Here is a 16274-nt window from a genome sequence, read left to right as displayed (position 1 = left end):
TGAAATTCATGCCAAAAAAGATAAGTTTAACATAAACTCCAACGTCCATGATCACGATACAAGATCTAGAGATGCTATTAGAGCACAACGTTTTAGGTTGACAAAGAGCATAAAAAATTCGACTGATGTTAGTTTGTATATAAATGTAGGTAACGGTTCGTATGTATGATGTTGAAATGGTCCTAATAACAAGTACTGTTGGACCACAGCTTAGACAAGGAAAGACCACAGTGTACAGGTACAGTGTACATAATCGTAGCAAGATTCGTTCCAAGGTGCATGAATTATTTCCAAATGTGGCTAGTTTTTTATGTGGTTAAAGTCACCACTGATTAGGTTAGGTTATATAAACAAAAAGTGAGGTTATTATCAAGATAAACATAAACGTGCCTGTTTTTTATATGGATATAAATAATTTAAACTAAAATAAAAATGGTTGTGGTAAGAAGTTAAAGAATTAAAAGTAAATATTTAATATTTTTGTAATTAACTTTTTAGAAAGGAACTTTAGCTAAAAGTAAAAAAAGTCACAAAAATGTCAAATTTGCTAAACATGGCCCCAAAAAACAAAAACTTTCCAAAAAGCCCAAACCAAAAGAAGTCCCCAAAATTCAAAAGCCTAAGCCAGTTGAGGACAACTCAGAAGAAAGTGACCAAGGAGAGGATTTGTTGCAGATGGTAGATGAAGATGACATTAGTTTTCTCAAAAATGCTATTGCTAACAGATCCTATAATTTATTTAATAAAATAAAAGTTTCTAAGTAAGTCACAACTTAAGCTTAACTATGTTCTTAAGATGCCACAAGAAAATAGCTTCAGAACAATATGTTCTGTGGTCTGTTCTTTAATCATTTAATCTGTAATATTTTCCTAACCATATTTATCTTGATTTCTCTTTCATTCTGAGCGTTCAGTCCTGTATAATTATTACTAGTTTTCAACTGTAGTGTTCTAAGCCACTTTGGATACTTAAGTCTCACGTTACATTTTTTATCTCACGATAAATACATGCTTAGTAAATAACAGTAAATAAATAACAATGTTTTATGCCTAAATTACATTTCTAAGTGGACAACGGCCCACAGGAGAGGTAGGATGAATGAAACACACTATACAGACTACAGTGTACTTGATACAAAGACAGGTCTCAAAACTACAGAACGGTTGGCTGTAATAATATACAGTAGTGGAGGAGGAAATGTAAATATTTCTATTCCACTAAAAAAATAATATGTCTGTTGCAGAGATGTATGCAATCTTAGCAGATCAATATATGCACAGATAATGAAGGCTCTTAGAACCTTAGAAGCCCTAATGTAGACTCTAGGATAGAGTGATAATGCCTAAAAGAATTCAACCAACTGACAGAACATGACGCTATCATAGTGGTATGGGTTGCAGGTCACTGGGAGGACTCTATTACTAAATTGAGAACTTTTCTCTCCAAGTGTTATTTCAAGTATTTTAACAGTTTTGTTGTTGAAATTCTTTTGTCCCTATTATATCCACATTTACAATGTAAATGTAAATGTAGTCACTAAAATTGTATGTACTGTAGATCGGAAGGTCCAAAATCAAAGAAGAGGAAACTAAATGATGATGATTCTTTAGAAAATCAATATGAAGCACAACTAGATGAAGGCGAAACTGATAAACAAGTTAAGAATTTGCTACCTATCAAGACAAAAAGGGGTATAATTCCTATGCAAACTTTGGAACTGATCCAAGGTAGGTGAAAACATAAAAATTAGATACTATTCAGATAGATTTGGATGTAACTATATTATTTTTTTAATTTTTACAATTGTAGTTTTTGAATATCATTGATAACACTTATTCAACTACTTTTTAGATATATAGAAACATATTTTGTAAAAAAATTGGAATCATGTATACATCTTCTGAATTCCAAAATATAATATAATGCTTCTTTTTTTAAATTTAGATGATCAAGATGAAGAAGCTTCAGATATCAATAATGAAGAAGAGGTAACTGAAGAAGCTGAACCTGAAGAAAACAATTACTCTCTCGAATCTACAGAATTTGATACAGGTGAACCAATTTCAGCAGCTCAACTATTAGCAAAAAGAAATGAAGTCATAAACAAAATGAAAATTCACATTGGAACATTAAGTTCTGGTTTACTAGAAAACCCAGAGGAGAAGGTCTTGAATTTAAGAACGTTGCTGTCCTTGATGGATGAAGAAGCTGCACAACTTTACATAACAGTTAAAAAATTGATTACTATATCTTTGTTGGAAGTGTTCAAGGATATATTACCATCATATGAGATCAAAAATTTGATGCCAGATGGAGTTAAATGTAAGTAAATAATAAATCGTATTTTAAAATGGTTTGTTTGTGATAATTTTGTTTTTTTTTTAATTTAAAGTTTTGTTCCTGACTGCCTCAAATATATTATTTTCATTTATGATAACATTAAATTGTATACAATTTTACATTGCAGTGAAAAAGGATACATTAAAGCTGCAGAAATATGAAGAAAATCTCCTGCTATATTACAAAAAATTTCTACAGAAACTAGAAAAGTATGCTTTAGTGTTGTTTAAAAAAAGAGGAGATACACGCAAAAGATCAGAAGTAAGTATTATTTGAATGACAAATGCAGTGACTTTAAAATATATGTATTTCAGGAAGAATTAACATTAGGAGTATTGGCAATACAAGCGATGTGCGAATTGTTAATTACACATCCATATTTTAATTTTTCACAGAATATTGCCCAAGCTGTAGTTCCATTTTTAAATAACCGTGATAAATCTGTTAGAGAACTGGTTAAAACATCCATTAAGACAGTGTTTAAAGAAGATAAAAAAGATGAAATAACCTTAAAGGTAATTTTATTATATTATTGAAATTAAAAATAAATACTAATAAAATCATTATTTTGTTGAGTAAACTTTAATATTATACAATAAAAATTACATATTTAAAAAAATAGAGCTTTGAACCTTAATGCCTGTCCTCTTCCCCTCAAACATCCTAACTTCCTCTCCTTGGTTACTCAAAGCTTTTGAAATTAACCACAAATCTTATACGCCAAATCCTTTTAATGCTATATAAAACTGAAAGTAATTTCAGGCAACAATTGACCATAGGCAATTATTCATGCTCATTTGCTGTGATCTACTGCACAGCTGCTTTTCTAGATGTTAGTCAAGCCTTTGATAAGGTTTGGCACACAGGCCTGATTTTCAAAATCAAGAAATTTTTACCCATCAAGTACCTGAAACTGTTAAAATCCTATATAAGTGGAAGAGAATTCCGAACAAGAGTGAATGAAAGTAATTCCAATAATTTTCCTATAAAATCTGGTGTTCCACAGGGCAGCGTTCTTGCACCAATATTATATGTGCTATACACAGCAGATCTACCCTCCACTAATGAAACCATCACTGGCACATTTGCAGATGATGCTGCCATCCTTGCAGCCGACGAAAATCCAATTATAGCATCTAACATTCTACAGGTACAACTGAATGAAATCGAGACATGGTCTTACAAGTGGAGAATTAAAATGAATGAAACAAAATCAGTCCAAGTGACTTTTACCTTGAGAAGAAACCCGTGTCCCCCAGTTTCACTTAATAATATCCAACTTCCCCAATCCTCTAGCACTAAATACCTAGGAATACATCTTGACCCAAAACTCACCTGGAAAGAACATATTCTTAAAAAGCAGAAACAAATTGACCTAAGAATGAAAGATCTAAACTGGTTAGTAGGCAGGAAATCGAAACTGAGCCTTGAAAACAAAATCCTTGTATACAAAACCATCATAAAACCTATCTGGACATATGGAATCCAAATCTGGGGATATGTGAGCAAGTCAAACACAGCCATAATTCAAAGGTGCCAATCAAAAATACTCAGAACGATAGCTGATGCACCTTGGTATGTGTCAAACCTAACACTTCATGAAGACCTAAGAATCCCATTCGTACAGGATGTAATCACTAAATACAGCACGAAGCACTATGAAGCACTGGAATCACATAGTAACCCCTTACTCCAATCTCTGCTACAACACCATGCCAATAGGAGACTTAAAAGGAACTGGCCAGCTGACCTGAAAACCGGTTAAAGTGGTCTTGTCACTGGAGAAGACCTCACCACGCCAACAGGAGCCCCTTGCTCCGCAGCCAGCAAATTAGCTTATAGAACTTTATTTGTGTTTTGATTGCTAAAGATTGTGTCATAATAAAAAAAAATGTTGTGATCTTTAGAAACAATTTTAAGTTTCTAATATAAACCTGTGATTAATCTATTCCTGTTAATATTATAAATTTTCGATATTTTTGTGCTTATTTTTCGTATTTTCTCTCCTTGACAGAATCGAATTTTAACAGGAATTAAGCTAGAAAACTCGGTCAAGTACAAGTAGGTACTTCCTCCTCCTTTGTCCTTTATCTTTTCTAAAGATGTGAGAGCTTATGCCATGTTGTTAAGTATTCCTGTCTCTTTCTTTTGCCAGTTATTTTGCTTCTGAAAATAAGTAACTAGTCATGTAATTCTTTTGCTCCGACCATTGTGTATGATATATTTTATATTAAAAGACTCATTGCAATAATATGCTATAACAGATCTTTCATATTCCAAGTACTTTCCTGACATTTGTTATTAATAATAGTACAAAGATCATTTACATAATTACTTTTTTTAGATTCTTAGAATTATAAATAATTACTTAAAGAATCATTTGCATGTGCATGTAGATATGCTTGAAGTGTTCTTAGTATTAAATCTAAGAGATGTTAATTTGGATCAAGAAAAAGAACAAGATATGAAGCAGAAAAAGTTGATGTCACATAAATCTAGATTATTGCAGATGTCAAAAAAAGAAAGGAAGGTAAGCTTATTTATATTTAATGTTTATGACTTTTTTCGAATTCTTTCAAATCTTAATCTTCGACAACTCCTCTTCATAAATCCATTTCCATTGCTAAAAGGTTGTTTCTGTTAGCCTTTGATACATTCCAAACTTCGGAGCCATACTTAGAGGGCAATACTTTCAACTATACAGTACAACCTCGTTTAACCGGCTAACTGGGACCGGAAGCGATCCGGTAAATCGAAAATCCGGATAATCCGGAAATATAATAAGGTTAATAAAACTAATGTGAAATGATAACTTACTATATTTACACCCTATATGATTTACGCGAGCATTAGTTTTTATTTACAAAAAATTCATTGATCTTCCTTTGTTTTAATTTTTTGTGACGTCATCGTTACAAATTAAAGAGGGAACAAACTACTGCAAGGTCTAGGGTGAACTTCTTGTCAAATAGAATATTTAATATCTGGAACAATTTGGATCAAGACACCGTATCAGCAACTAGTGTTAACATTTTTAAAAAACTTGATAGCGGTTTATTTTATTTATAGGATTGTGTTATTTTAGGACCGCAATATTTATTTATTGTTTCACAATTTTTTTACGATGTACTTAATTGTAACTTCATAATTGGTATTAGTTTTATAAGGATATTTTTCTTTGTTTTTTGGGTATAATAGGATCTCGCTCCTCTGCCCTCATTTGTTATAGAATAATAATAATAATCTCTAATTTAAATATGATTGATTAACTTCTTGACAGGCTTTTTATAATTTTTTAGAGAAAGAAAAAGTTGAAGGAGGTTGAGAAGGAACTTATGGAAACCAAAGCCGAAGAAAATAAACAAGTGAAGCAGAAAAATTTGACGGAAATAACAAAAATAATATTCAATGTTTATTTTCGGATCTTGAAGACCTCCAGCGACACAAAAATTTTGGGTGTTTGTTTAGAAGGGTTGGCAAAGTGAGTTAGTTTTTCAACTTTATGTATAATATTAAACTAAACAATTTTTAGGTACGCACATTGTATAAATTTAGAATATTATGTAGACATAGTCAATGTCTTGGATAATCTTCTCAAAGAAGATTGGTTAGGATATAGGGAACAGTTGCATTGTATTCAAACAGTCTTTGCTATTTTAGGTGGTCAAGGAGAAGCCTTAAATCTTGACCCACTCAGGTAAATGATTTTATATTAATAGTAGACTAGGCGAGATCTGTAGAAATTCAGACCATAATGGACATTTTCCATAGGAAGCTATTTTTTTGCTGGAATCCCTTCAGGATGTGCCCAATATCGATAATTACGATATGCGCCAGTCGCAAACCCTGTGCTAAATTTTTTATTTAACAAAATCTGAAAACAATTGAAAATTTCTCATTTTTTTGGCCCTATTTTCGTTTATAATTCGGAAAACATTGATCCTAGAAAAAAATTATAACAAGTTAAAAGTTTCGTTATTCAATTTTACACAATATTTCGTTAGCTAGAAATTGAAAATTTAATGTTTATTGTTGAAAAAATAGCAATAATTGGAAAAAAAAGTACAAAAAAATGAAGTTAATCCTTTAAATGTTTTCGACTTTCTAAACTTGACTTACAAGCTCCATATTCCGCCTAGAAAACCTTTTAATATGTTTAAAACGTGTGCTAAATTTTGTTAAGATCGGTCTCATAGGTTTTGCATAATAATTTTGCAATCCAGCCTATTGGAAAAAAATCGCAAATTTTCAAATTCATAGTAGGCCGTAAATAAGCCTCTCAGATAGTTGCAAATTTTTTTACATATAAAGAAACGCTCAAACTTTTAAACGCTTTTTGTAAAATTCAAATCGGTTCACTAGGAGAGCCTAGAAATTTTTTTAAACATTTTTTAGGCTTATAAACAAATTGAATAACTTTACGAGCTTTAAACATATCCTTCCAAAAAAAGAAAAAGACTTTAAAAAAAATATTATTGAAAATTGAGTCAAAATAAAGTTTATTTATGAAAAAAAATTTTTTTTTTTCGTTCGCCTTTGTTTTAACAATTTAAATTATTTATTAACAATTTATAAATACATATTTGTTTACTAAAAGTAACAATTTACTTCAATGTATAAATTGCAAGCTAAAAAAAATGCATGAAGAAAAAATGCAATTACTTGTTTAACATACAATTGTTTATTGCAAATTTCCTAATTTGCAATTAAAAATGGTATTTGAAAATATGATATTTGAAATCCTTGTCGTCCGAAACAGCGATTCAAAAAAAAAAGAGCAAAATTGGTTAACAAGAAGCCGAGATAATGCAATTTTTAGCGCGCGCTATGATTTTGAACTCGCCGATTCACATTTCGAGTGAATGTTCCCCACCACCACCTCTCATGCATTCCGAGCGACATTTTACGCGAAAAAGGTTTTTTATTTGTCTTTTTTATGGATGTTGCCATGAAGCGCATTACGTAAAACTTTTGATATAAAAAGTACATGACAAGACGAGGGTATTTGTTTAAAAACGAGCCCTCTATCACTTATGGTTACACGGCAAATGTATGCCAACTTTGACCTTCGGCAACCAGTAAGCCGAATGTATCTTTATTTTTAAAGAAGCGTCTTTTAATGTTCTCTAAGTGTATACATTTTGAAATTGAAATGTTTAAAGCTCGTAAAGTTATTCAATTTGTTTATAAGCCTAATTTATATAAAAAATGTTTAAAACTTTAAAAAATTTTCTAGGCTCTCCTAGTGAACCGATTTGAATTTTACAAAAAGCGTTTTAAAGTTTGAGCCTTCCTTTAAGTGTAAAAAAATTTGCAACTATCTGAGGGCCTTATTTAGGGCCTACAATAAATTTGAAAATTTGCGATTATTTTTCCAGTAGGCTGGATTGCAAAATTATTATGCAAAATCTATCCTCAACAAAATTTAGCATACGTTTTAAACATATTAAAAGGTTTTTCTAGGCGGAATATGGAGCTTGTAAGTCAAGTTTAGAAAGTCGAAAACATTTAAAGGATTAACTTATTTTTTTTGTACTTTTTTTTTTCCAATTATTGCTATTTTTTCAACAATAAACATTAAATTTTCAATTTCTAGCTAACGAAATATTGTGTAAAATTGAATAACGAAACTTTTAACTTGTTACAATTTTTTCTCTAGGATCAATATTTTCCGAATTATAAACGAAAATAGGAGCAAAAATATGAGAAATTTTCAATTGTTTTCAGATTTTGTTAAATAAAAAAATTAGCACAGGGTTTGCGACTGGCGCATATCGTGATTATCCATATTGGGCACATCCTGAAGGGATTACAGCAAAAAAATAGCTTCCTATGGAAAATGTCCAATCCAAAACAGATCCCGCCTAGACTATAGAGAGATCAGATTAATATATTCTTGTTTCCCAATTCAATGTTTTAGATTTTACAACAATCTCTATAAGGAATTACTCACGATTAATGCCTCTTCGAAAAAGTCAGACAGTACATTGATTTTGATAAAAACTCTGAACGAAGCATTGGTAAGAAGAAGGAAGAAAATTACAAGTAAAAGAATGTTGGGATTTACGAAAAGATTGGCTCAATTGAGTTTGCAATTAACGCATGATGGATCAATAGGTTGTCTGAGTTTGATAAAAACCATAATGCAGTTGTCGAGGTAAGTAAACGTTTGGAAAAAGACAAAAAATGGTCATATTGTAATAAAAAAAATTAAGCGGTTAGATAATTGTATACAGTGGCGCCAAATCTGACAAACCAGCGCACAAACCGGATTTCGTTTACTTAAGAGTCGACACGCAGACTTACACTTTAAACCTTATTCTGGCTTACTGTCAGTAGCGTATCTAGTTGTCAGTAACGATTGTACATGCACGGATGTACTTAATTGTTTGCTTCTTGTGTCTGTATTTGCAAAGTAACTGGTGATTTGGATAATGTCTGCCATCGTGGAAAATAAAAAGTGTAGATCCGTGATATCAGGACAAAGTCGTGAAATAATATTTAATGTATTTAAATATTTTGATAAAACAAAAAAAGGGGGGGTTATTTTAGAAGATATCAAACGGCAAACTTCACAAGCAACAGGTAAAAATATTATGTAGTTTATTTATAACGAAACGTAGTTTTTCAATATTCTTATATATTGAATATGTTTACATTAAGATTTTTAAAATTTTTTCTATGTATACAGGGTGAGTCATAACTATTGGGACATAGACTAAGGACAGGTTATTTGGACCAAAATATGGCTATTGGGCCAAATATGCCTTAATAAAATGTTGCTGAGAAAAAATATACAGGGTGTATTTAAGGGTGTAAGTTAATTTTCGTTTTTGCTAATAGTTTCCCTGTATATTTATAAATTGCTATCAAAATTGGCACAGAGGCATAATCTTAGACAAGAAATAGTATTTTATTTACAATTTTACGTTTTGTCATAAAGGGCGCCACGTGGATCATTCCTAATGATCAAATTGAGTCTAAACTTTTTCTGATGAAACTTTTTAGTAATTTTTATTAGAAAATATGACGTAAACATAATTTTTACGTAAAATTGGTACTCTTGTTTAAACATGATAATTTCAACCGTTTTCGATAAAAACGCAGTCGAACTGCTTAGAGTCTTAAAAAAGGATTTCAAATATTATTTCATTTATGAAAAGTATGCTTTGGACTGTCAGATAATTGTTGTTGGTAAATGTCATTTGTTCAGAGTAAATTATTTTTGATGTGACAGTGTAGTGTAATGTTGCATTTTTTAAAAGTAATCATTACTTTTTTTGATTGAAATGCCTCATCACAACCTCGTTGGTTGCCTCGAAGGCAACCAAATCACAAAACTTTTGTAAGATTATATCGTAGTTTAGGTGAAACTGGGTCATTTCACACTAAAAATCGGGGTGGTCGACCGAAACAAATCACACCTAATCAAGAAGATGAACTTTTGGTTCGAGTAGATGAAAATCCTGAAATAAGTTCACGACATCTATCAGCAGCAACAGGAGTAAGTCAGTCGTCTATTGTTAGAATTCTAAAAAAAGAGAACCTCCATCCTTATCACTTCACTCCTGTTTAAAATTTACTTCCAACAGATCTTCCACGACGGTTACAGTTTTGCCAACGTATTCTGAATAAACATCGCAATGACAGACACTTTATTAAGAATATTATGTTCACCGACGAAGCAACTTTTACCAGACGAGGGGTTTTTAATTGGCGAAATAGTCATTATTGGGAAGAAGAAAACCCGCATGCTATTAAAGCTAGACATTTTCAGCATGAGTTTAAATTGAATATTTGGTGTGGCATTATAGGCGACCAACTACTAGGGCCTTATGTTCTTCCTCCGAATTTAAATGGACATTCTTATTTATTCTTTTTGGCAAATACTCTTAGTGATATTTTAGATGATATGTCACTGGATGTAAGAAGAAAAATGTGGTTTATGCAGGATGGAGCGCCACCTCATTTTTCATGAGTTTAAATTGAATATTTGGTGTGGCATTATAGGCGACCAACTACTAGGGCCTTATGTTCTTCCTCCGAATTTAAATGGACATTCTTATTTATTCTTTTTGGAAAATACTCTTAGTGATATTTTAGATGATCTGTCACTGGATGTAAGAAGAAAAATGTGGTTTATGCAGGATGGAGCGCCACCTCATTTTTCATTAGCTGTTAGAAATCATCTTAATGACGTATTTCCTCAACGATGTATTGGCAGAGGCAGTGATTTTCAATGGCCACCAAGAAGTCCTGAGTACAACCCGCTAGATTGTTATTTTTGGGGACATGAAGTCCTTAGTTTATGCCAATGAAATTAATACACGAGACGAACTTTGGAGATACATTCAAAATGCAGCTAATCTTATAAGGGGACAGAATAATATTTTTTTTAATGTCCTAAAATCCTTTATAAAAAGAATTAGAAAAAGCATAGAAATCGGAGGAGACCATGTAGAACATTTAGTTTGAATTTTTGTGAGTTCTTTTAAGTTAAAGTGTGTTTAATTTTGATTTATCGTCAAAACGGAAACCTTACGTTAGTTGCAACTTTGTTTATTAGTTTGGTATTTGATAGTGGAATTGTAAATAAAATACTATTTCTTGTGTAAGATTATGCCTCTGTGCCAATTTTGATAGCAATTTATAAATATACAGGGAAACTATTAGCAAAAAACGAAAAACAAAAATTAACTTTAACACCCTGTATCTTTTTTTTCAGCAACATTTTATTAAGGCATATTTGGCCCAATAGCAATATTTTGGTCCAAATAACCTGTCCTTAGTCTATGTCCCAATAGTTATGACTCACCCCGTATAAAAACCAGCTTACTAAAAAATGTACAAGAAGATAACAATTTTGTCAAATAAGAATAAGAAATTCTTGGTATCTTTGCAGTGTAAAATTATAATCCTTTTTCCTTTATTGGGCGGTACTGAGTTGAAACACTTTTTGTTATTATTTGTCCAACTTTTTTTCACGGTGTCATGAGTATCCTACCAGGTCTCATCTAAACAAACAATATTTCATTTCATTTTTCGATACTCAGTTATCTGTCTGATATAATTGTTTCTTAAAGAAATTATTCTAGTACTTTCCATTAGTGTCTGTCGCTTGTCTATAGTTTTGTACTTAAAATTATTGGCTTTAAGAAATAATCGAAGTGTTGTTGCTGAACACGAGAGAACGCCCTTTCGAACTAATTCACTTCGAAGACTTTCAATAGTTGGAAAAATATTAGCCGCATACATTTGGTATATTGTTCTAGTTATAGATTCAATTAAGTGTGGTTCTAGTTTTCCGAATTTGCCACAATCCTTTCTCTCCTGTCTAGAAGAAGATGTTTCTTCTATAATTTTGTAGCAGGTTGCTTTGGGCACTCTGGTTAAAAAACATGTTTCTGCAATTGTCTCTGATTTAGACAATTCAGTACACAGTCATTCATAAACATTTTTTACCATACGTTTGGCATCATCAGAAAGGTATTGAAAATGTCGCTTACATTTTACTACACGACTTTGTAAATCTTCCAATTGATTAGAGGGTTCCATTGTCTCTTCAGCTACAGAATTATTATCGCACCACGGACGCAATATTTTAAAAGTATCAAACGTATAATCACGTAAAAACTTATCCAAAAAAAGTAAAAAACGTAAAATGTAAAAAGTTTTTCGTAGAAAGAACACTGAAAAAAGTCCCTACCAAACTAACTTGCGGTTCACTATTTGAAATTTGAATTTAACTGAACGCTGTAGCAATTATGATTATACTAAAAATATTCTTGTCTCACAAAAATCTGTTGGTCTTATCCGCAATTTAAAAATAAAATATAAAAATTTGCCTACCTAAGTGCTCCGTCCCTTCGACACTGGACGGTCGAAACCTGATATTTCATGACTCCACAAGCTCAGTCAAATACTGATATAATCTTACCCCAAGTATGAATAAGGCTACCGACAAAAGATAATGCATTATGATTTGTCAACAGCGATATCCGATGTTTTCATTGGCCGTTAGTCCACGTGGACTTATCATAAGTTCGATGAAAACTTAATTGGTTGACTGCCCATATTTTAAAACATTATACCAGGCACGTCTGAATGTTAATATCAAGTGGAATCTTAAAATTTATACATATTATTATACATCTAAGTCATTGATAATTTTACAGACTCCTGGTAGAGTACTTTTTCAATGAATGATTTTATTACATATCGATAGCCTAATGCTGACAGATCGTAACTCACAAAAAATTGAAAATTCATATTTTTGTGTCAAAGGCAACCAACCGTGCATCCCTATATGCTGTTAAATTCTCGTAACCTAAATAAAATAGTAAGGTGGCCATTCCCGCGATTTCTAACAAGTCCTAACCCGCTCGCGTTGTTTGTTTACTTCCAACTCATCTTATCCCACAGTGTAGCTTGAATGGCAAAGCGTGCAAAGCTACCGCGCCGACTCGCTTTTGTCAAACAATATCATAAAACTTAAGAAAAGAAATATTTTTAAAATTTTGGGAAATGTCCTGGGAACAAAAAAGGATGTTCTTCGCTCATTTGGTTAGATACAAGGAGAAAAAAAGATGTTATGTAGATGGACCTTCCAGGCGAAGTGGTACCTACGAATACTTTCTGGCAGTAAAAGGCGATAAATTACAAGTCTGCCAATTGATGTTTCTTAACACACTAGGAGTAGGAGAAAAGATGGTACAGAACTGGGTAAGTGCGGCACGAAAAGATGGATTTCTAGAAAGTTGTGACATGATGCAAACAAGGATCAAAGAAAAAAGAGAGTCTACACCAAAAGCAAAACAGGACATTTTGTGAGTACAGAATTTACGAGAGTTTCTGAACAGGCTGCCTAAAATAGAGAGCCACTATTGCCGCAAGTCTACTGGAAAGTTATACCTGGAACATAATTTCAAATCGAAAACTGAAGTATATAATCTTTATAAAGATCAATGTAAAGACAGGGAGGTACCATTATCAAATTGTAAATTCTCTACAGAATTTAACGAAATGAATTTAGCATTGTTTAAACCACGCAAGGACCAATGTGATATATGTTCATCTTACAAGATGAAACAGGTTACAGATGAACAATACGCATCCCACATTAGAGCAAAAGACCTAGCACGCGTCGAAAAAGAAACCGATAAAACCAGAGCCATCCATAAAGAAATTTACTGTTTTGTCGTTGATGTGCAGACAGTCAAATTGTGTCCGGTGTTACAGGCTAGTTCTTTGTACTATAAAACAAAGCTACAAGTACATAACTTTACAGTACATAACTTGGAAAACCATCGCAGCATGAATTTCGTTTGGAATGAGACTGAGGCAGACCTTGATCCATCTGTATTCACTACGTGTTTAATAAAACATCTAGAACAATATTTGACCTTTGAAAAGAAAAATGTTATAATATTCTCGGATGGCTGTGGTTATCAGAATAGGAATGTCGTCCTTGCGAATGGTTTATCGGTTTTAGCTTCCAAGTATGAAGTCGAGATTGAGCAAAAATTTCTAGAAAGAGGCCACACTCAGATGGAGTGTGACTCTACCCACAGTCTTATAGAACGAAGACTAAATAATCGGCAAATATTCCTACCCTCAGACTATATTTCGGTAATATCAGAAGGCAGGAGAATCCTGCACCTTTGGAAGTATCCTATCTCACCCACACTTTTTTTCTAAACTACAATGACTCTAAAAACTTTCGCTACAGCTCAATTCGTCCAGGTAAATCAAAAGGAGACTTGAAGGTAACAGATCTTAGAGGCTTAAAATACCTACCAAATGGGGATATATTATACAAAGTGGCCCATGATCAAAAATATGAACTCCTTCCTCAGAGAAAGAACACCGTCAATCACGATTTGGTTTACGATCAACTTTATTCGAATAGATTAAAAATAACCACAAAGAAATGGAAGGGCCTTCAAGATCTAAAGTCTGTATTACCTGCAGATGTGCACTACTTCTATGATACGCTGCCTCACGAAGACTTAATCACCAAAGGCAATAACAAAAATCAAAAAAAGAAAGCCAAGATTTAAACTTATTATTCAGTTATTTTATTTTAATTATTTCTAAAAATGTTAACTGTAACGTTGTTTAAATGGTATTCGCTTAGTTTGCTACATTTTATTTAAAGTAAACACACATTTGTATCTGTTTTTATTTGAAACTAATAAAAATAAAAAAATAAGGATTATGATTTAAAATGACGTAAACCACACTTTTATGAGAACACCTTGAGTTATAATAACTTACTACATTTTCTAAGAGTTCGATATACTCGTAAGCCGCCATGACGTTGGTTACAATATGTCGTATCCCTTAGAATCCTGATCAAAATTAAACAAATTTATATTTTTACAATAAACTCACTTAGTAGCCATTACATAATTATTTATTTAAGAAAACATTACACAAGCAATCTTTTATAATTATGCTATACAGTTTTTTGTGCTTCTTGTAAAATTTTCTAAAATTGGGTTACGACCTATCAGCATTAGGGTATCGATATACATATATTTTTACACAGTCTCACGGAAATACGAGGCTACTATACTATCAGTTTTTTGTATGTCGCTAATGATTATATAATTACGGTTTTAAAGATAAAACAATCTTATTTTTTTATATTGAACAATATAAAATGTTCTCAAATTGTTTCATATTGCACACCACTACATAGCTGGCTCTATTGCGTACGCGATAAAATATTTAGCGGAAGTGCTCACCACTGAATTTAAAACCAGCAGTATATTGTTGTAATTAGTGTGTAAAGCCAATAAAACACTATTTTGAAAATAAAATGTTGCATGTTACAAATTTAGTCAGCATGATGATGAATATGACATCATTATTCGCATTATTGTTTTACTGTCTTCTTTTACTTTATAGATCAACCGATATTTTATTGGACCTTGATCCGTCAACAGGAGAAGGAAAATACGATCCAGAAATTGACGATCCAGAATATTCTAATGCTTCGAGTAGCGCATTATACGAGCTAATGTTATTATCAAAACATTACCACCCGATCGTTAGTAAATTTGGTAGAAATATTGCAAGCGGGGCTCCCTCAACCGGCGAAGGAAGTCTCCCAGGGGAATACGCCAAGAGGTAAAAGCTCAATACTTCTAAAATATATGTAATAATACATTTTTTATGACAAAAATTTTGACCATTCTATTTTGAAAGTTTTTATTGTTTAGTTTAACGATTATATATTTTACTATTGTTTTTTAGTGCACCAGATCAATTGTACATAGATTTTGACATGTCCGAAATGGCATTTAATCCTCCTGTACCTCCACCCAAAAAGGAACAGCCAAAAACCAAGTCAAAACATATATTTTTCGCTGACAGTACGTTTGAGGAAGAATGTAGACAATGTTTACGAAGACCTACTCAAAGGAAATTATTCTGGATTAATAGTTTGTGAATATATTGTTTATAATATAAATTTTTGTTTTATTTTTGCTTCCGCAAACTTGCGACATGAGGAACTTTAGAAGAAGGGAACGTTATTCTTTGGAGTTGTCGGATTTAGAATTAGAAATATCCGTTTTACGTTCTAAAAATTATTCTTTTTTACCCTCTTTAAGAGTAATTATTAGAATATATTCAAAGCTTTATTCAAACTAAGATTTTGGCAAGAATACACATTGAAACTATTCGATTATGATAGAATGATACAAGAATAGCCACAGGAATAAACAGGACCGAAAATAATAATGTGCGAATTAGAACAGGCAATTAGATTATTCTCTGTTCACAAATTGTTGAGAGCACGAAATATGCCTCAAACTCATAAAACGGTCGTAAATCATAGGCGTTCCTAAGGTGTTTATTCATTAAATGATAATATAATGTGTTAATACTGTTATATATAATATTGATAATATTTTAATACTAATAT

The 16274-nt window shown here is 32.0% G+C and overlaps 1 protein-coding gene across 1 annotated transcript; it reads left to right on the top strand.

Annotated features, from left to right (window-relative positions):
* Positions 1 to 302: 302 nt before the first annotated feature.
* On the top strand, positions 303 to 15818 carry Noc3 (Nucleolar complex protein 3). Its single transcript, XM_072534293.1, has 12 exons — positions 303 to 441; positions 499 to 761; positions 1559 to 1728; positions 1946 to 2323; positions 2469 to 2602; positions 2656 to 2856; positions 4686 to 4871; positions 5641 to 5822; positions 5874 to 6038; positions 8262 to 8498; positions 15254 to 15475; positions 15602 to 15818. The coding sequence occupies exons 1-12, from the start codon at positions 433 to 435 to the stop codon at positions 15795 to 15797; spliced, it is 2343 nt and encodes a 780-aa protein (XP_072390394.1). The 5' UTR covers positions 303 to 432; the 3' UTR covers positions 15798 to 15818.
* Positions 15819 to 16274: the final 456 nt, after the last annotated feature.

This window comes from Diabrotica undecimpunctata, chromosome 6, assembly GCF_040954645.1.
Source record: "Diabrotica undecimpunctata isolate CICGRU chromosome 6, icDiaUnde3, whole genome shotgun sequence".
Taxonomy (NCBI): domain Eukaryota; kingdom Metazoa; phylum Arthropoda; class Insecta; order Coleoptera; family Chrysomelidae; genus Diabrotica; species Diabrotica undecimpunctata.
The sequence above is the reverse complement of the archived record's forward strand: the minus strand, read 5'-3'. Positions and strand labels throughout refer to the sequence as shown.

Coding starts and splice junctions, on each gene's coding strand:
- Noc3 (XM_072534293.1), top strand. Junction 2,324..2,468: donor GATGCCAGATGGAGTTAAAT/GTAAGTAAATAA, acceptor TTTACATTGCAG/TGAAAAAGGATACATTAAAG. Junction 6,039..8,261: donor TTAAATCTTGACCCACTCAG/GTAAATGATTTT, acceptor TCAATGTTTTAG/ATTTTACAACAATCTCTATA.